The sequence below is a fragment of the Crotalus tigris genome, unplaced genomic scaffold (genome assembly GCF_016545835.1).
Source record: "Crotalus tigris isolate CLP2741 ecotype Arizona unplaced genomic scaffold, ASM1654583v1 scf7180000024281.4978605, whole genome shotgun sequence".
Taxonomy (NCBI): Eukaryota; Metazoa; Chordata; class Lepidosauria; order Squamata; family Viperidae; genus Crotalus; species Crotalus tigris.
In genome coordinates this window covers 4,114,969-4,136,656 of record NW_024100453.1, presented here as the reverse complement: position 1 = coordinate 4,136,656, position 21,688 = coordinate 4,114,969, and the positions used below count along the sequence as shown (strand labels likewise).

Here is a 21,688-nt window from a genome sequence, read left to right as displayed (position 1 = left end):
ACATCTCCACGGTCACATAATAAAAATTAGGGCACTTGCCCACTAGCATGTATTTATGATGGGTGCAGCATTCTGTGGTCGTGTGATTGCTGATGGCAATCTTCCCAACTGGCTTCTGACAAGTAAAGTCATTGGGGAAGCCAGATTTGCTTAATGACCACACGATTCACTTAACAACTGGAGTGATTTGTTTAATAACTATGGCAACAAAGAATGTAAAACCGGGTGCATCTCACTTAACAACCACCTTGCTTAGTACTGGAAATTCTGGTCCTAATTGTAGTTGTAAATCAATGATTACCTGTACATCTCATTTAGTAGAAAAGGATGTTGTTAGCTGAATTTCATTACATAGCTACTTGACTTTTATATCATCTGCATATATTGTCACACAAATGATGTAAATTACTGCAAATAGCATAAAATATTAATGTAATTTTGCTAGCAATACACATGCCATAAATGTGTGTGAATTGTTTGGAGTAATTTGGATTCATTGCATTTAATCTGTTGTTTTGAAGTAATGAAGAAGAAATTATTGTTTCTTCTATACAAAATCTGAAGTTTTGTTTCAGATTCTATGAAGAAACATCAACAAAATTCTTCAATGCTTTTTGGATGAATGTTGGGATTTCCCAGTTTGGTATGTTCAAAGGTTTGAGCTCTCATTCTAGAAATACTGATCTATATTGTCACAATATTTTTATACATAGAATATTACCGATTGGTAACCAGTTGTTAGACATCTGTTTCAAATAGATGAAGAAAGATGTCCAGACTCTCCCCAGTTCCCCCACCTTCAGTCAAACCAGGAATGGACATCCTCACTGAGAACAATGTTCATAAGGCTATTTGCAAAACTCCACAAAGATTTATGCTTTGGTGGATCCAAGACCTCCTTTTTTCCTTCCAGAGAAAATTGGTTTGTTAACCAAGAGATCTGGAGTTTTCTGAGCTCAGCTTCTTACCCCTGAGGATATTGGTCATTATGACTTGGACTAAGTGTAGTAAAGTATAGATTTTATATGAGTCCAGGTTTTATATTCTTAAGGGTGTTGGTCTGAAACATGAACTTGATATATCATAGCTCAGTGATGGCGAACCTTTTAGAGACCGAGTGCCCAACTGCAACCCAAAACCTATTTATGCATCGTCGGGTGCTGGGTGGGTGTGGCCCATTGGGGTGGGTGTGCCCATTGGGTGGGCGTGGCTGCAGTGGTAACAGCAGACTGGGTGGGACTAAAAAGTTCAATCAATCAATTCCAACTTTGCAAGATCTTTTTTTTCCCCGCAAGAAGTTGAAATTGACTGATTGATTGAAACTTTTTTTTGTACACGGCAGCGGAGGCCTAAAGCGAAAAGATTTTCTAAACCCAGATGAAGGCCTAGGACTGGGGCGATGGCACACGTGCTCACAGAGAGGGCTCTTGAGTGCTGCCTCTGGCACCCATTCCATAGGTACTCCACCACTGTCATAGCTGTTGATTAACTCAGGGCTTTTCAACCAGTGTACGGGTACCACCTGTGGTACATTGGCACCTGGCAGGTGGTACGCGACCATCCTAAAAAGTGGTAGTGGGGGAGGAGAATGAGCTGAACCGGTGGCAGCACCGCACAAGCCTGAGCGAGAGATGACTGGAGCTGCAGGGCTGTCAGGGCTCAGCAGAAGCGCCAGGATCAGTGCCGCTTTCTAGCTGATCGGCGCTTCTTCAGGAATGTCAGGGCTCAGTGAAAGCACCAGGATCAGCGCCAGGCTGAGCCCAGAAGAAGCACCAATCAGCTGGAATATTACAACATCTTGTTATTTACATTCAGATGCTTGGCAACTGATCTTGTTATTTACATTCAGATGCTTGGCAACTGATTCGTATTTATGACGGCCACATTGTCCCAGGGTCATGTGAAGTGATCAAAACCTGCTGCAACCACCCAGCAGACGGGGGGAATAAAAACCAAATATCACCCCACCCCCGCTGCCAATCCTCAACAGAAATGCTCACAACAATGAAAACCTCGGACAAGAGGAAGAGCATCACCGGGTGGGCAGGCAGGTGACTTGCTCGGCTGTGCCTTGGGGGGCACTTTTTTCAGTGCCATTGTAAGCAAACTGTTGTAAGTCGAGGATTACCTGTACTTTATCACTTTTGTAAGGGTGCAAGAATATATCAGAAGCGTTGTAGGAGTCCGGGGTACAGAAAAGGTTGGGTACCGCTGTTCTAGCACCACTATACAAATTTGGAGGCATATTGTGGATGTTCTCTCAAAATGTCTCTCTGGTAGTCATTTTATGAATAGGCAGACGAGTGGTGGTGTTGTCTATTCATATAGGGCATACTAGTGTAGAGTAAGATGCTCATCTCAGTCCAGATAATTTCACAAGATCATGTTCCAAGCACTTCAATGGAACCTGCTCATTTGGAATCCAGACCTGAATAAATCCAAGTATCTATCCATCAGATAGCAAGAAACTTCCTCTAGAGATGTTCCTGTGGCCCATCCTTCCCCAGCAAGGTACAGATAACCCTAAAAGGTCCACTGGGCATCTATCGACAGACATAATAATGGCAGAGAAATAATGGTTTCAACACATTTGTCACCATAGTGTATTCCATAATATTAGTTCTTAACTGATGTTTGATTGGACTTATAGTACACTTTATTTTTCTCCAGTGACATTCCAGGCATCTTTTCTTACTTCCAGAGCTCCTTAGAAATCCAAGGCACCCCTAGTTTATTGCCCAAAGAGAAACTGCATAGGAGCAATGTGATCCAAGACTTCTGTCACATGCCTGTTCCAGCTTGCGACCAAGGCCTTAGCCAAATTGCCCACTAGACCTTCAGCTAAAACCCTGTGAAAGGCAGACAATAAGTCTTAAGTACTGTGTATAATACAGAACTAAGCCTGTATTCTGTGGGCAGTGTGGGAGCATTAGAAGCTATTTGTCTCCTGTTTTCTGTCAGCTTGAAGTTCAGGGAATGGGTGAGTATTCTGAGTAGAATATTTTTTTTAGTGCCACTTCTCCCAGTACCAGAAAGATTGGCTTCACCCCACACATAGGGGAAAGAGCATTTGGGTGGCTCTTTAGCTGACGTCCCTGCAGTAAAGTTGTTTCAGCTACCAAATAAAACACACACACACACACACACACACACACACACACACACACACACACACCAACTGGCTGTTCCTGCTGTCCATAGATAGCTTTATCATGATGTGTGGTAGCTAGAGAATTACTGCTTCTCTCTTTCCTTCCTTCCCCCAAACATGGTCATGGGACAGGAGAAGCAATGAGTGCTTTTTGCTTGCCCTCCCTCCTAGTCCTTTCAGCCTGGGGTTATGTTGCTAGGTTTGGCTGGATTCATAAACTTTATCGTTTCCTAACACTCTATGAAGTATAATTTGGTTTTTTCCTTTAAAGATATTAGATTATTTTGTTAAATAAAATATTTGGTTTAGATTTCTGAAAATTGTAGGAGTTACACATTTGCTCTGAACAAGTACCTAGTGAGAATTAAATCATTGCAAAACTGATGTTAGTCATTGTCATTGTGAACCGATAGGATGCAAACTGATGTCATGTTAAAAGTCCTCCAAAGTATACTGTTTGTATAAGTTAAACACAAACATTTATTGTAAAGTTTATATAAAGGTTTATATATGCTTTATAAAAAAAATGTATAAAATTTTCTCCCTACAGAGAATCCCTACTCTTTAACTAGCTATTCTCTAATAGCACTTGTTTTTATTTTCTGAGATAATCGTAATTCATTTTATAGATTAAGATGGATCTGTATGTGCTGATTTTGTATATCTATATATTTATGATTTGTATTATTTAAGATTAGATTAGATTAGATTAGATTAGATTAGATTAGAGGTTGCCACAAAGAAGGAGTCAAGCTATTCTCCAAAGCGCTGAAGGCAAGACAAGAAGCAACAGATGGAAACTAGCCAAAGAGAGAAGCAACCTAGAACTAAGGAGAAATTTCCTGACAGTTAGAACAATTAATCAATGGAACAACCTGCCTCCAGAAGCTGTGAATGCTCCAACACTGGAAGTCTTTAAGAAGAGACTGGACAGCCATTTATCTGAAATGGTATAGGGTTTCCTTCCTGAGCAGGGGGTTGGACTAGATGACCTCCAAGGTCCCTTTCAACTTTATTATTATTCTTATTGTTTTCTTTTACTAATTGTTATAATTATCTTTAAGTCTAGGTAAGATACTAGATTATTAATGTAAATATTGATATTTTTAAAGATGGAAGCTTTACTGTGGAAGAAAGCATAGAAAGTTGTAACATATGAATTCCTCTGAAATTGCATTCCATTTCTGCATTAGAAATGATTGCATAATCTATCATATTTTATTTCTTTTCTTTAGGAGTGGATACTTAGAGTACTCTATTGCTTTTTCCCAAATTAGCAGGATCTAGGCCAATGGTGGCGAACCTATGGCACAGGTGCCAGAGATGGCACTCAGAGCCTTCTCTGTGGGCACACGTGCCGTCGCCCCAGTCCTAGGCCTTCAGCTGGGTTTTATAAAACCTTTTCGCTTTAGGCCTCCGCCACCATGTGCAAAAAAAAAAAAAAAGGTTCAATCAGTCAATTTCAACTTCTCGTAGGAAAAAAAAAGATCTTGCAAAGTTGGAATTGATTGATTGAACTTTTTAGTCCCACCCAGTCTGCTGTTACCACCGCAGCCACACCCAGCCAATGGGCTACACCCACCTGGCACTCGACAATGCATAAGTGAGTTTTGGGTTGCAGTTTGGTCACTCAGTCTCTAAAAGGTTTGCCATCACCGATCTAGGCATACTATCTTAGAATTTCAGAGGCAGAAGAGCATCAAAGAATCTAAATAAGAGTGATAGGAAATGATTGGAAAACATCAGAAGAAAATATCCATTAAATGTCAATTTACAATTTTTAAAAACATATTACTAAATTTATATTTTGCCTTTCGTATAAGAGCTCAAATTTCCATACAGAGTGCTACCTCCTTTTATTCCACATAATAACAACACTGTGAGATAGATTTGCCTAAGAGAGCACATCTGGCATAAGTCATCCAGTGAACTTCCATTGCTGAAGATAGACTAAAGTAGGAACTTCACACTCCTATTCTGATAGCTTAACCTCTGTATATTGGTTCTCATTTTGAAAGAGGAATCATGATCAAGTTATCCCAAAGATGCTTTTTCATGAGGCAACTGGACTTTACTTTTCATTTAAAAGTTTTATTTTCCATTTATCAATTACATAAATATAAAAATTCACATTTAACAAAATAAAATAAATTCATACCCATAACCATAGGTGTTGCTTGCCCACCTCCCCCCAAACTGCATCCACCCTCTCTAACACTCTCCCTTACTTCCCTCCTCTTTCTCACCTCCCCTCACCTCTCTCTCCCCTCCCCCTCTCCTCTTACCATCCTACTTCCTCCCTACCCTTCCTCCTCCACTCTCATCCGTCTTCGGATACAGTACCGGGGAAATGCCCAAGCAACACCTCTCTCATAAATTACCCTATCTATATCTTACTTTAATTCTATTATCTAACCTACTTACCCCCCCAATCCCCCTCACTTCCCAGAGCAGAATACAGGGTTATTAATAACAAAATAAACAAAATCAACATAACTTTAAAAATATTATATAATAAACAAATTCATACTTAACCCTTAACTGCCTTTAAACTTTAACATCATAATAGTATAAACAAATCTCTTATAAAACATTTGTTATAAAATTTTAATCATAAAATAAATGGAACTTTTGAGTTCCATATTTATTCTGAATATAATCTATCCATCTTCTCCATACCATAATATATCTTTCTTGTGTATGATCCTTTAAATAAGCAGAAATTTTAGCCATTTCTGCTAAATTAGAAACCTTAAGTATCCATTCTTCTAAGACTTTACTTTTCTTTGAAGACATTTCGCTTCTCATCCAAGAAGCTTCTTCAGCTCTGACTAGATGGTGGGGAATGAAAAGATTTATATTCCTGCAGACAGCTGGTCATTTGCATTCTTTTAGCAAATCATTAAAGCTACCTGGAGGCTTATCTGTGTCTCCTGTGTCACCTAAGTAGTGGAAATGGATGTGGGGCCATCTTAGAACTGTTGAAAGGACTGTGTTGTAGACTGGAGATAGATGATATCAGATCCCTCCCCCTCTGTTGAGAGAGGGCTGTTCAGTTTTGACATAGATGGCCTCTTTGATCCCTCTTTCAAATTTGAAACACAGTCCTTTCAACAGTTCCAAGAAGGCTCCACACCCATTTGCACTTCTCAGGTGACGCAGGAGATACAGGTAATCCTCCAGGTAGCTTAAATGACTTGCTAAAAGAATGCAAATAAACAGCTGTCTGCAGGAGTATAAATCTTTCCATTCCCCACCATCCAGTTAAGAGCTGAAGAAGCTTCTTGGATGAGAAGTGAAATGTCTTCAAAAAAAAAACCAAGAAAGTCCAGTTGCCTCCTGAAAAAACATTTTTGGGATAACTATGACCTGGATGTCTGAGAATCTCCATAGACATCATGATCAAGTATTTCTGATAAATTGAAAATATAAGAATTCTACTCTAATTCTATCAAAACTACTAAATTATTCCTACTCCCCTAAGTACACATCAGTTGTTTAGATTATGACCCAGAAATCATAAACAATACATCTTTATGAATTACAATCATTAAACTATTTATACTTATTAATCTACATAGTTAACACTAGTACTTAGGAACTATAATTAATGTTACAAACAGTATGATTTTTATTTGTTCAAAATAATAAGATTTTTAAGAGCTCAAAATTTAGGCTGTACAGTACTGAAGAATGAAGTCTTCAGTGAACAAAAGAATCATTCATTGTTATAATATGTATAATAGTGATGAATATAAGCTATTAAAGGGAAGGGAAATTATACTATTTATTGTGCCATGATCAGTTTTAATTGATTCTTAGCCTCCAGAAGCATCCCTTGTAGTGAGATGCCCAGTGTTTCTGTGGAGCTGTGTTCAAATCTCAGATATTTTTACAGTTTGAGACCAATTAGGAATTTGCTATGCAGTTTTTCTATATGTGTTTAAGTCTACATGATCACCAACATTATAAGTTATTGTGCTGTTTTTTATTTTAATTTCAAGTTTTAATTGATGGGAATTTCATCTCCCAATACTCTTGAGTAATAAAAACTTAGACTTTCTGTGCCTTATTTCTAAAATAAGATTACATAATTCTAATTGTGAGATTTGAGAAACATGCTGTTGTACTTGTAAATGTGGATTTTCTGGTAATGTTCAGTTTACGTAAAAAACACTTTGATGTTATCATGAAGATCTCAACTTTCTTAAAAAAGCAGATTCTGTTATCTATACAAGATACTATTTTGTTTTTAAATCACAGAAAAAGCAGTGGTACCATGTTTCCCCGAAAGTAAGACCTACCCTGAAAATAAGCCCTAGCTTGATTTTGGGGGTGAGCCTAATATAAGCCCTACCCCCTAAATAATCCCTAGTTTTGGGGCAAGGCGCTCTCTTAAAAATCAAGCTATGGTGGGAAGGGCGGAGCTTATCATTGCAGCCAGGCCTCCCATGGATCTACACTTGCCTCGCCGGTCCACTTCTTCTGTGGCTGAAGGTGCAGCTTCATTCTGCAGCTGAGAATGGAGCTCTGCCTTGCATTTTGAGAAAAGCCTCTGATTACAAAATGCAGGCTGGAGCTCCATTCTCAGCAGCAGAATGAAGCTGCTCCTTTGGCTGCAGATGTGGGCCGGCTGGGCAGAGCTGTCGGAGCTGTTTCCGCAAGGTGAATGGAAAAGACACCCCCCCCCAAAAAACAAGACCTGGTGCCTCTTTTGGAGGCAATAATAATAATAATACAGATCTTATTCTGGGGAAAACACAGTAGCTGTTTTTTTCTTTAATGAAGTCAGGACTTTTGAATAATATATTGGACAAGTGGTAATTAAAATAGAAACCTGGAGACTATGAATTCTAATCCTGCTTTAGGCATGAAAACCGCTGGTTGGTTTAGCCCAGCCCACAGGATTGTTGTGGGGGAAATAGGAAGAAAGAGAATTAGTTATGTTTGCTGCCTTGAGTTATTTATAAAAATAATAATGGCAGGATATATACAAATAAATATCTCAAATATCTTTGCAAGCACATTAGGAGGTCGCAGTAGAGGATAGGGGAGCACAACCCTTAGGCTTTCTGCAGTGTGCTTCCAACAAGAAAGTAAAGACTCCTGATTAAATAATCTCACTTAACAGGTTAGAAAATCAGATTATTGTTAATTTTTATTTCTTGAAGTTTACTTATTCCTATCCTTGTAGTGCTGATTGAATATGTATTGTGACTTTACAATAAGGCATTGCTTCATGTGATTGAAATTAATGGAAAGGAAAACCATAATGTTCAATTGTTTTAATAAGATAACATTTTCAGAAGGAAGGCAGATTAGAGAGATATGTATTCCTGGGTATGCATACAAATTTGTGGTGATAACACCAATGTTATGTTGAAACTGAATTACTGTGTCAAAGTTAGTTGACATAAGATGAAGCAGAATTCCTGAGCAGAATATTAGTTACTATAATTTGGAATTTGGTGGCTAATAAATTTAATATATCATCATTATTACTATATGTGGGTAATTGACAGTTAGATTCATACTCTAGGACTGGTGGAAACTTAACAATTCAAGTCCTAATTAAAGGTTTATTATGATTCATCATATAGCCAGACATTTACACTGGATTTAGCTTTTTGGCCCCTCTACTGAATCCTTTCCTTCAACATGGGATAGGCTGATGTTGTTAAACATATCATGACAGGATATGTTCCAAGCAAAGCTATCTTTTGCAATTGACTGGTGATGATTTTGTCAATTCCAGTATTATTATGTACATAAAAATGTAAAATCAGAGCTGCCCCTTCGTTAGCTAGTGGTGGCCTTCATACACATCGAGTTATCCCCAAGGGATATTATAGGAAATTGTAATGTATCAGTGTAATATATGTGTGGGTCCAAGCAATGTGGCCTTTTGTAATTGACAGATACAAATTTTGTCAATGTGCATATTTTCTAAGAACTTTAAAAGATTTTTTGGTATGGCACCCAGTGTGCCAATAACCTCTGGGACCACCAAGACTGGTTTATGCAGAAACCTTTTAATTATTATTATGCTTTAAAATATTCAAACAATCTTAAGCACATTGTCTTTAATTGTTACATCACTGCCTTAAGGATCTCCATGTTGCAGCTGGAGACTGAGGGCAGAATAACCAGCCAACTTTTATCTAATATTGGAAAGAATACAAAGAAGACTCCACCTTTAAGAATAGTCATTCACATGCTTATGCCTGCATTTTTTTCTGTAAAAACAAAAACCCAAAGCCCCACTGTGAGTCAGTTCTGTTTTCTTGGGAAAGGGTACGTATTTATTCCATTTATCATACTATAAATCTGTTACAAGCAAAACCAGACTTGTTCTTTGCAAAATTAACGAATTAAAGAAGGTTTTATTTATTTATTGTTTCACCATCAGAAATATTTGCTTTGGGGAAGTAGAAATTAAGAATTGATTGCAGGAAGAATGAAGGATATATGAGGTTTTGGCTTCTCTATCCTCTACAGTTATGTTCATTTGTATGAATTATTCATGGGTCCTTTTTGTGTAAACAAAGCAAATGTTAATGGGTCACTTTGCCAGAGTACGCCTTCTCCCTGGTAGAAAGTCATAGTAGTTAAGAAGAAGAATATCTCCATTGTTTTCTTTGTGCATTTCCAAAAATTTGAAGGGGTGGGTGACATAAAGATCGGAAAATTAACTAAAGGAAAATCCACACATGAGCATAAGGATTTGGAAGTGGAACTTTAGATTCTTCTCTCAGCTCCTTTGGGATCTGCTATTAAGTTTTGTGCTAGCCATGCAAGTTTAAAAATCATAGGCTTTTCACAAGAAAGAAAAATGAAGACAATTTTGAGCTTCTCCACATAATGTAGGAGCTATGAAGATTAATATTTTGCCTTGCAGATAACCGTGCAAAGCAAAAGCAACCAATCTGTCAGTTTCACAGTCTAGACCAGTGATGGCGAACTTTTTAGAGACCGAGTGCCCAAAAACTGGTCCTGCCCCATTCCACCCCCTGCCCTGCCCCCACCCTGCCTGCCTGCAGGGCCACTCACCGCCTCCAGGACCAACTGCAGATCACCCAGGCAGCCCAACAGTGCCATGGCGGCCATGCCCTCTGCCCGCATCTCGCAGCATCAACTGCGTGCGATGGGGTGTGAGGGCAGAGTCTTGTCTACACTGCCTGGCTGCCATGTCCTTGGCTGTGCTGCTCCGCGTGGGCCACGCTCAGAGACAACTCTCCTCCAGGGGGGCTGCTGGTGGGGTTGCAAGGGGAGGCAAGACTGGGGCAACGGCACGTGTGCCTACAGAGAGGGCTCCAAGTGCCAGCTCTGGCACGTGAACCATAGGTTCGCCACCACTGGTCTAGATTCTAGGCAAATACTGGAATGGGGGAAATAGTTACTTAAATACATGTTATTAATATCTCAGATAAAATGTTTGAATAATTAATTATTTGGCTGTTGTGAAGGGTTGCTTACTATTAATTTCTGTGGGATATCTTTCAAGTCCTATGTTTAACCACTGTAAGAAGTTGATGAATTTGAAAATGGAAGAAATGCCACCTACTTTAACTCCTAAAACAACCAAAAAACAATTTATACGGAGCATCATAGCAGTCTTTCATTTACATAAATTTATGTCTGACCATCCTAACATTATTTTTAAGAGATGTAGTGGCTATCTAAACTTTAGGTCAAGTATAAGACTGTTATAAAATACAATATGTGGAATTAGGTGACATGGAAGTTGTAAAAATAATCTAAGCTATACCTTCTTGGCTATATAGTAATTATTCTAGTTTATAATTTGCATATCTTTACTTTGTCCCTTGTTAGTGCATATTTCTTTCTATTTTATTTTATTTCATGTTTCTAGGCCGCCCATCTCACTCCTTTCCTTGCTTCTGATTGTTTTGCCAACAATTACCTGTCTGGGATAGGACAAAAGGAGATCGTTTTTATTATTTACTCTATCAAATACTCAGAGCTGTTGATAATAATTGTGTTAATAGTCTTAATTACTTTCAATTAATATTGCTACATCATTTCTGTGGTTTATCCGCACATATTCTTCATTGACTATATGTGCCTATGGTATTCCTTGATTTAACCAGTTTATATATATACTTGGCTGTCCTACCATGTTGTTAAGGAGTGCAGCATTTGTTTTTAAAATAGTATTTTTATTGAATTCTTTACTTAGGTTCATGTTCCTTCCTATGATATGGCTGGGAATGGGTCAAAATCAGAGAATATCAGTGGACTAACTATGAAATCACAGCTTCAGGTAACTGGTAAGTCTGTCTATCAGTCCTGTGGTTTGATTCAGATACTGTCACTTCGACAGCATCGCCAAATATATTCTGTTTCTTTTTTTATTGTGTTTGAAAATGTTACATGTTTTATTATATAAAGTGTTAGGCAGCTAACAAACAAACTGATTAATTGATTATGTACTATCAAATCACTTCTTATCCACATAATAAAAATGCAAGATTAAATGCAAGGAAGATACAGCTTTCTCTATCTCACATTTGTATCTACCCTGTTCCATACAGGGAACTGTTTTGTTTAACAATCAAGTTGCCAGTCCCAAATCTCTTTGCTAAATGAGGACTACCTGTATGGATTGTGATACATTAATTGAACTGTCCTCAAATACATTTTCTAGCTTTTAATGTTTTTTATATACAGTAGTTTTATTTTGTTTACTGTTTCTTGTTTTAATCTGAGATTGTTCAGCTATATAAATTTAAACAAATAAATAAATGTTTAACATTTCTAAAAAGAAAGTTATGCTATGTTGAGTATTAATCTTGTGGCATAAGCTCATTTTTTTCCTGCTTGGCCTAAATCACTACTTAGCAGCAGTGTTCTAAATTTGGCAGGGATGACAAAAACGAATGTTCTCTTGCATTTTTGTAATTGAAGTGAGAGACTTTGACACTTTTTTAATCAAATTGAGCTCTTATAGTAATGTTAATATCAAAATAAAATGACTAGGGGGAATGTTAGCTGTTAGCCCAATTCTATCACTATTATTTTTTATATTTTTTATATGTAGAGTCATGTGAAAAAGTAAATACACCCTTAGATCTAATACTAGTGTTGCCCTGTTTGGCAGAAACAACATGAAGTAGGTGTTTCTTATAACTAGCAACTGGTCTCTGACATTGACTGCAAAGATTTTTTTCCCCATTTCTCCATATAGAATTTTTTTCAGCAATGTTTCAGGGCTTTCTTCAGATCACCCCAAGCCTCTCAATGGGATTTATATCCATACTTTGACTTTGGCCATTCCAGAATCTTACCTTACCTTACCTTACCTTTCTTCCTTCCTTCCTTCCTTCCTTCCTTCCTTCCTTCCTTCCTTCCTTCCTTCCTTCCTTCCTTCCTTCCTTCCTTCCTTCCTTCCTTTGTCAACTCGTGGTGAGGTGGGCAGCAAACAAATTTAATAAATAAATAAAAAGGCCCTGATGCAGCAAAACAACCCCTAACCATAACATTTCCACCAATATGCTTTATAGTTGGTATGGGGTTCTAATGAAATGCTTTCTTTGATTTTCATTAAACAAATGTTCTGGTACTGTGACCAAATAAATATCTTTGACTCATTTGTCCAGAGCACATTTTTCTAGAAATCCTGGTTTTTGCCTAGATGTTCAGGAGCCCTGGTGTTTTTCCTGGATAGCAGTTGTTTCCTCCTGGCATATCTTCTATGTAGATCTAATTGGTACAGGTTCCTTCTAATGGTAGATTCATGCATTGTGACATCAGTAGTGGTAAGAGCTGCCTGTAGGTCAAGTAATACAATTCTGGGAATCTTAAAGATTTCTTTCAGTATCTTACATTCTGCTATTCTGCTGAACTTGCTTGGACAGACTGGCCTCAGTAGTGATTTGAAATCTCCATGTCATGTCCACCTGAGCTGAGCTAGCGATAAATATAGAAATGTGCTTACTTTTTCCTCCATGCAGAATTTTCGTCTATGTTTATTTAAATTATACAATGGATTATAAAATGTAAATGCTGCATGGTATTCATTGTATTATATCCCCTTTATCAATATGGTTGAAATGAAGATCAAATATATGTATGTTGAAATGTATTGAAAAACTCCAAGATTTTAATGGGCTGTAGATTTTTCACATGACTATGCTTATTGATATCACTATATATTTTGGGCCTCACAGTCTCTCTACCCCAACTAACCTCAAGAGTTGTTGTTGTGGGGACAATAAGAGGAGGAAGTTATGTTGAATATATTCACTGCCTTGAGTTGTTTGTAAAACACATAAATAAATACATACATACATACATACATACAATTAATTTATACTTACATTTAAGCTTCTAAGCACCTAAAAATAAGCACAGAACAATTTTAAAATGAAAATAATAGCCTTCAAAAACTCCATAAAAATCAAAAATTGTTCTGTACAGAATACAAGTTTGACTAATAAGCAACCTATAAATGTCAGAAATTAAACGTATGTGTGTGAGTCAGATGAATATAAACATATATAATATTCTCATGTTTAGCTTATTCAAATAACATGCAAACCTCAGGAGCTGTAAAATACTTTCCAGCCTCTATTGTAAATAAAGTGTTTATAATCTATAGTATGATGCTGCTACCTGTTTCAAAAATTGGACGTCTTTCCAGTCTTTTCAGTTAAATGGTTTGATCTATTTCTGCTGTAATAAATGCTTCATTTCTTGACTTAAAGGAACTGAATAATATGAAACAATGTGATATCTATCCTCAAGTCATTTTTGACCATGTTGTTCTCTCTTATTTTTCAAGTTATATCTGCAAAGTTGAAAGAAAACAAAAACAAGTGGTTTGGACCCAGCCCATACGTTGAAGTTTCAGTTGATGGTCAGTCAAAGAAAACAGAAAAATGCAACAATACCAACAGTCCAAAATGGAAACAGCATCTTACAATGTAAATTTAGAAATATTTCATTCTAAGAAAAATAGAAATGCAATCAGATAATATTATGGGATGAATATTAATAATGGAAAAATGCAGTGCTTATAAGGAAAGAGTATGAATGTTCATGGGTATACAGAATTTTGCTTAGTTTGTTAAATTTATTGGATACATTTAAACACATTCTCTAGCATGACCGATGGAGAATCCAGACTAGATGGGTTGATCCTTGTCTTCCTGCCCAGAGACCAAGTCAATCAACCCTTTGTCACGCCTCTTCCCTTGGACCAGGAGACTCAGTCTTGACTTGGTCTTCGCCGGTAGGAGACATGGTTAAGTCTGGCTCAGTCTTTAGGCACAACGATCAGGTAGTATTTTTTCTTTTTTTAACCTTCTTTTCCATCTATTGCAGCTTCTCGGGTGGCTGTGTGGCTGTGTTTTAAGGTGCAGCAGCATCGTCTTTTTAGAGGGATTTTAAGCTTCTTTTGTGTCCTTTGTTAGGCAGATGCCGGCTGACTCCATGTGGAGGCTCACTCATTTCTCTGGCTCCTTCTTGCCATTTAAATTGTTTTGAACTGTTTGGGAGCGTGTGTGTATGTGTGTGTTGTTTTTGCAGGCTTTCAGGAAATTTTAGCCTCCTTTTTTTCCCAGGCGCCGGCTGGAGCAGCTCCTTTAGTCCCGCAGGCAGCGGTCACCATTTTGGACACCTCGTGTGTCCGTGCTGCACAGAGGCAGCGATTTTTTATTTATTTATTTATTTTGTCTGAATTAGCTCGATTGCTCATTTAGAGGCAGAATAACCTGCCTTGCCCACTTGGACTCACGAGCCTAGCTTTGCATTACAGCTGCATGCAATGACTGCAAGCTCATTACCTTTGTTCTTGGGACTAATACTGCTTAGGTGCTTGATTCAATCTCATTGTTCCTCATTCACTAAATTTATCAGGCCTTAGGTGGACTAGGCCTGCAAGCAGAGACAAGCTGCCATTCTTTGGATCCACACAAGACCCAGTATATTTCCTGACCATTGCATTGATCTGGCCGCCACTAAGTGAAGCACATGTGATCTGGCTATTACCAGTGAATCAGCCTTACCATCACTAAACGAACCATATGTGACTGAATGTTACCATACTACATGTGACTGAACACTACCATTGAATTGGTCTTGTTGTCACTAAGTGAATCACATGTGCGCTGACGGTTACATTGAGTTGGTCTTGCTGTCACTAAGTGAACTACATGTGCATTGGCTGTTACCATTGACTTGGTCTTGCCATCACTAAGTGAGACATTTCCGTCACTAAGTGAGACTCATGTAAGTTGGCTTTTATCCATTTTTCATAACCTATCAGATATCTTAGAAGTTCCTACTTTTATTAGTCTGAGAGGAAGAACATAAATATTTGCTGCCTAAAATCTATATTGGTCCCCAAATAAATGGAGAAAAAGTCTCCATTTGGGCAGCCTTCTAAACCCAATAAATGCTGGAGTTCTCAGGCTATGTGATGCCATGACTATCTAAAATAATAAATGAATTTATTTGAGCCCCAAAGAATAAAATAAATGATTAAAGTGGGAAAGCAATATGTGTGTGTGTGTGCGTGTGTGTATCAGTGTTAATTACTAAATGTTAATGAATTTGTCAAAACAATGACAACCATTACAACTTTATAAAAGAATACTGTTCGATTGGAAATGAAATTAGTCATTATTAATAGGGAGCTTGCTAACTTTTCTATAACTCCTGAAATCCAAGTTTCATTTTTAGGGTAGCTACTTTCAGTTCTCATTTCACATTTACTTTTGATTGGTCTTTATTTTTTCTAACTACAATTGTGGAAAAACCTTGACTAACTGTTGTAAATGGAATCAGTATGGTCATAGCTTTCTTTTTAAATTCTTGGCACTTATAGTGCACACCAATCCAAAATTCAGGGAGAGATACATTTCAAGAAAAGGCAAATCCAGGAATGATCAATACTGTAATGGTTTGTTGCATGATCTGTAGGCAGGGCTTTTTTTTTTTCAGAGTTCCACCACCTTTTTTGGATGGAACCTTGTAGAGTAGGCAAGGCAGGTTGTATGACGTGTGAGTTCCAGCACCTTTTTTTTTTTTTTTTTAGAAAAAAAGCACTGTCTGTAGGTATCAGACATTATAGTTTGCAGAAATTTATGCCTTTTCAGTTCAGCTAAAGATCAAAATTGACAAAGCACATTACAGTTAAAGCAAAGCAGATGTAAAAATGTTAACAGCTTTTTTGATGTAATATTATTGGCTGCTAAGAAGAAGAAGCAGGTGAAAAAACAAATAGCAAGCTTAGTAATACTCAAAAATCTGATTTGGCCACCATGGGTAAGATGAAATGTTTTTAAAGCTTTTTCTGCTTTTCTCTCTTGGTTGCTTGTGATCCTTCTGGAAGTTGCAACACACAGTATGAAGGCCCTTGATGTAAACTAAAGAATAATTAGATATTTTCTTCTATCTGTAGCTGCTTATACTTTGCCAGTCATAAAACTAATGGGATCCATCGGAATGACTTCTGGAGTATGGTAAATAGTTGTAGGAAGGAAGAACTCAAAATTGCTCATTATATTCTTTTGAAATAACTAAAAAGATTTGTATGTTGGATAATATCCCACACTGAATATTCCCACAGTTGTTTAATATTTTCTTGCAGAAAATGCTTGATCAGCATCTGGAAATATAATCTGACTAATTTGTGTTAAAAAAAACATTAAAAAGAAAGTTAACATAGTAAAGTGACTAGTACTGTGATTAGAGTTCATATTTCACCTAAAAACTCCAGCCTTCAAAATTTTGAACTATTAGTAACTTCTTTCAAAGTAGATCTCTCTGTGGTATATTGATACATAATTTAAATGAAGGAAAGAAAAGTATGTTTGATATTTCTTCTGCTTCTTTAGAATTGTCTCCCCTGTTAGCAAGCTACATTTTCGTGTATGGAGTCACCAGACACTGAAGTCAGATCTCTTACTTGGAAGTGCCACTTTAGATATTCAGGAGACACTAAAAGCAAATAATATGAAACGTAAGTATGTAGCAACAAATTTCTGAAAATTATATACTTTTACATATATGGAGTCTTCTTTTTTTAAAAAAAATCAATTAACAGCATAGCTATGTCTGATACAGGCATGCCGATAATTTCAAAATTAAAACAGTTGAATTCAAAATAATCTGGAGATAAAAACAGTGATTTCAAGTTCAAATTGGATTATCTATACATTCTGAAAGTTTTTGAACTTGAACCAATTATGTTCCGAGTTCTAAATTAGATTTAAGCAGGGCCAATTCACAAGGAGCAATTGTCTGAAGAACTTGTGAGCAATCTCAAGTTCTCTCCTTGCTTGGAGAGGAACTATGATGAGCCAGTCTATCTCTTGGCTCTTCAATTGGGGTCATCAGCTTCATTTTTAGCAGAGCCATCTTTAGTTTGCCATTTCTTCCCTGGAAATATGTTCCCAATTTTATAATGTTTATATATATTTGAACCTGTTGGTCTGACATCAATCAAATTATCCAAGCTTTCTCTGTTGCATTATTTCTGCAGAATAGTGATTAATCATTTCTTAAATATTAGTGCTTTAAACAATGTCATTCTAATTCATTCTTGACACTTTGAAATGCACATTACTGTATGGTGATGTTTCCAAGGGGTGTTGAGACTTAAAATTATGCAGAAATAAATGAGTTGAAATAAGAAAAGTATTTGCAAAGAACTCTGAATTTTTTATTACCCAAATGATTTGAGTGGAAATCTTATTTTAAAATACAATAGCAAAAACGTTTGCAGGAACCTTTGCTATTGACTTGCCATTCAGGTAAAAATCTGCTGTACCTCATCTGAAAAACATTTGTGGTCCTTTTGATGAATGTCAAAATATCTAAGCCTTTTTCAGTTGGTGCAATAATGGAACAATTGTAAGAGCTTATTTCATCAATGAGATTTACTTCCATAGACTGTTGAAGAATGTGTGGCACAATAAGGACTAACATAAAGATAAATGTGAAAAAATAGGAAAGGAGCATTGAATTACAGTTAACACTATCAGCAACCCTTTAAAATGCACATGTGGGGGATTTAAATATGTTGTTTACAATTCTAACCTATTTACTTGTCTTTAAGCAATTAAAACATTTTAATAGACTATTTCTGTTTTTTATATAGTTGAGGAAGTGATTGTGAACATGGATCTTATTGGTGACAGAGAAACACTTGATGGAATTGGAGAGTTGTCTGTCTGTCTAGATGGTATGCAGGTGGATTCTGAGCTTCTGACTAATGGTGATGCCTCAAGCATAACAAGTGAGTAATATTTTCTTATAGATATCTATGCTACATAAACAAAGCCCTCAATCTTTGTTCAGACCTCTATGAGGTATTTCCTATGAGAAAATTTGTTGAAATCATAGATACTCTGCCTTATGCTCTCAATTTGACACCCCTGAGCTAGATGACATCTTCCATCATGTTCATATAATTATTACATAAGATAGAGTGAGTGCTGCACCCTATACTGCAGTGGCCATGAATTGAACACTCTTCTCCCATTAATATTAATTGGAACTGCCGATTTAGGAAGGATCAGAACCACCAGCAACATATCCAGATTAACCTTTGGTATAGAGGAATATTGGGATTGCCTTGAATAAGGTGTTTGGCAGCTGTCAGGAAAACAACTTAGCCAGAAAGATAAGAGAGAGTAAGGAAGAAACTCAAGATTACTCTGCTTTTACTTTTTGGTATAAGAGGGAGAAAAAGAAAAATTTTGCTAGGCTTTCAAGATTCTGTTGTTAATCTTTATAAACAATAAAATAGAGTTCCAGTATTTCATTCAGTTTCTGTTTCCTGATGTGGCTGACCTCAGATGATTGATACTGGGATTCTAGTCTTAAGTATAGATTCTTGTATTCAGTCATCTATAGGGCAGGGAGCCATAGTGTCGCAAATGATCAGCAACATCCTCTCTTCCAACTTTTGATTTGTGACCACTGAAGCATGAAAAAAATGGCCCAGATACTTTATATATATGTTAATACAAGCTCTTTTTTAATAGCAGAAGAGTAGTGACAGTAATTCAGTTTGTTAGTTAATACTTCTACATATTTTTCTCAAATTGCTGTATACTGCATACGTCCATATTTTGCTGGCATTGTAAAGCTCCATCTGCTCTGCGCTGGGTTAATAAGATTCAGTCTTCATTGTTATCAGCTTAATTGATTTTATCTCATCAAAGTTTTCTTGTCTGAACCAATTTATTTTCCTTTGAACTTTTATTTTTCTACTTTAAGTCTTTGATAAGGTTTTTAATAATTCCATGCCCATTTTTACTTTTACTGTTAGACTGTTTTTCTTCCTGTGACCCTTTAGAACTGTTAAGCTATATGACCTATAATTTTCAATTTGCATAGACCAGTGGTGGCGAACCTATGGCACCTGCGCCATGCCCCAGAGATGGCAACTGTCCCTCTTCAACCAGCCACCCGCTAACTCGCTGAGATCCCACGTGGCTGGATGCATTCCAGCATGGCTGGTTTCCCTCCCTCCTGGCTTCACATGCTCTCCTCTTCCCGGGCACGACCCACTGCATCACCTCCTCAGCTGTCGTCTGGCCGTCCAGCTCAGAGGCGGCTTCTCTGAACTGCTGGCGGCAGGCTGTGGAGCCCCAGAGTGCGCTGGTCGAGGGGCTGGCAGGCTGTGGCTGCTGATGGATACTGTCAGCCCCCATTGTCGCTGGCCTCACCTCGCCCTGCGACAATGGCACCCCACTCTGCCTCCCCTCACCCCCACAGGATGAGCCTCCTGCCCACTGCCCCACCTGCCAGAGACCCCTTGGATCTCCCCCAACAGGTGTCCATCCCCATGAGCAACATAGAGGTGACCACGCCCACCTTGGCCACACCCACCCAGTCTGTCATGACCACAACAGCCACACCCACCCAGTGGGCCATGCCCACCTGGCACCCGGCAATAAATAAGTGGGTTTTGGGTTGCAGTTTGGGCACTTGGTCTCTAAAAGGTTCGCCATCACTGGCATAGACTGTAGGCACATGAACTAGGAATTAAAAGAACTTAATCCAAGATACCTGAAGGCAACAGTTTGGGGAAAACTGCATTAGACCTTATATAGCAGTTTGCCATTCACTGAATTCTTTCTCAAAAATAATTTTTGATTCTGTCTTAGAAACATCACATTATCATTTCTCTTTATCAACAAATTGATATTTATTTATCTCTCAAGATTTTATTTTTATGTATGAAGCCCAAAATAGCTAACTAAAAAATCTAGGCAAATAAAAGTTGTATTTTGATCCAAAGAGATATCATGGACAGGTGACCTCCCTGGGGAGTTGATTTCAAAAATATTGCTTCATCAAAAAAGACACTAAAATGGATCACCATTGTTCCATTTTTTTTCCATTTGAGAAATAACTTTCTATACTGTGTTATTCATAGCCTTTAATCTTCCTGCAAATGTCAGTTGTTTATTTCAGGCATCATCAATGTATATTTTAACCAAAGTCAAGCAATGGTGTCTACAAACTTCCTGCCTTTTCTGATTTTAATTTATATAAAATCACAGAATTCTCTTTCCCTCTTCTCAGCTCCCTAAAAAGCTTACCTGGTTTTGGGGGATTCTCCAGAACAACACTGAAGGGATAATGAGGGCTGAAGTGAAAGGAAATTGCTGAAAATTACCAGCCTCTTCTGTTGCTTAGCTAAGAATTGTTTCCTGGATCCTGGTTCTGGGTTCTTCTATTTTGGTGGGACAACTATGGTCCCACTTTATCATATATTTAGTGTCAATATTTAGGTGCATAAAATTGCCCGGTATAATTATGTAATATTTATATCTTTTTAGTGTGATAAATGTTGTAAATTTGTATTGCTTTGTGCTTAAGGTCCTGTGCAAAATGATGGCTCCAAAGCAAGAAATGAAACAAGGTAAGATGGTTCCAATTGTGTCTTAGTATGAGTTCCAGATGATTATTGGCTTAGCTATAATTAACTCAGCATAAATACATTTAAAATTTATATTTAAATATTTATTTAAAGTAAATAGAGTAATTCAGAAAGACTAAGCAGAGAGTAGATGATTCAGTGACATGCTTAATATGGTGAATTGTATTTGTATTCTAATGTCAAAAAATCCTTTCTAGTCAGAATTATTCATGTCACTCTGGCTATATGAAGGCCAGCCTATACTGACTTCCTGCCTATTCTAGTGCAGACAGCTCATCCAAACTTCTGCATGGTGTTGTCCCACTTGTGTTTTTGATGACATGCCATTATTTCTTATAACATCCATTCTACTATCTCAGGCAAAATGAAATACATTTTCCAGACACCATTTTGTATCTTTTCCCTTTGATATCTTTTATGTCAAGGATTGCTTTGAGGAATAATACATGTCAAATAACTTGCCCTTATTGAAATTTCACCTTTTCATGAAGTTTTTAGAACATACCTGCACATTTTTTATCTATTTTTCTCTCTCTCTTTTTCAAAGCAAAATAATAAGAGTGCTTACCATCTTCATTAGAGGGACCGTGGGCATTGTCAAAAGGGAACACTGG

The 21,688-nt window shown here is 37.4% G+C and overlaps 1 protein-coding gene across 4 annotated transcripts in view; it reads left to right on the top strand.

The window, feature by feature from the left end:
• Nucleotides 1–21,688, top strand: part of ITCH (itchy E3 ubiquitin protein ligase) — a 73,820-nt gene that overhangs the window by 29,408 nt on the left and 22,724 nt on the right. For all 4 annotated transcript variants that reach the window (XM_039323731.1, XM_039323732.1, XM_039323729.1 and 1 more), the window contains 5 exons: nucleotides 11,352–11,442; nucleotides 13,956–14,097; nucleotides 17,014–17,138; nucleotides 18,279–18,416; nucleotides 21,014–21,056. In XM_039323731.1, the coding sequence (XP_039179665.1) occupies nucleotides 11,373–11,442; nucleotides 13,956–14,097; nucleotides 17,014–17,138; nucleotides 18,279–18,416; nucleotides 21,014–21,056 (518 nt within the window). In that variant the 5' untranslated portion in view covers nucleotides 11,352–11,372. The remainder of the gene's footprint in view (nucleotides 1–11,351; nucleotides 11,443–13,955; nucleotides 14,098–17,013; nucleotides 17,139–18,278; nucleotides 18,417–21,013; nucleotides 21,057–21,688) is intronic.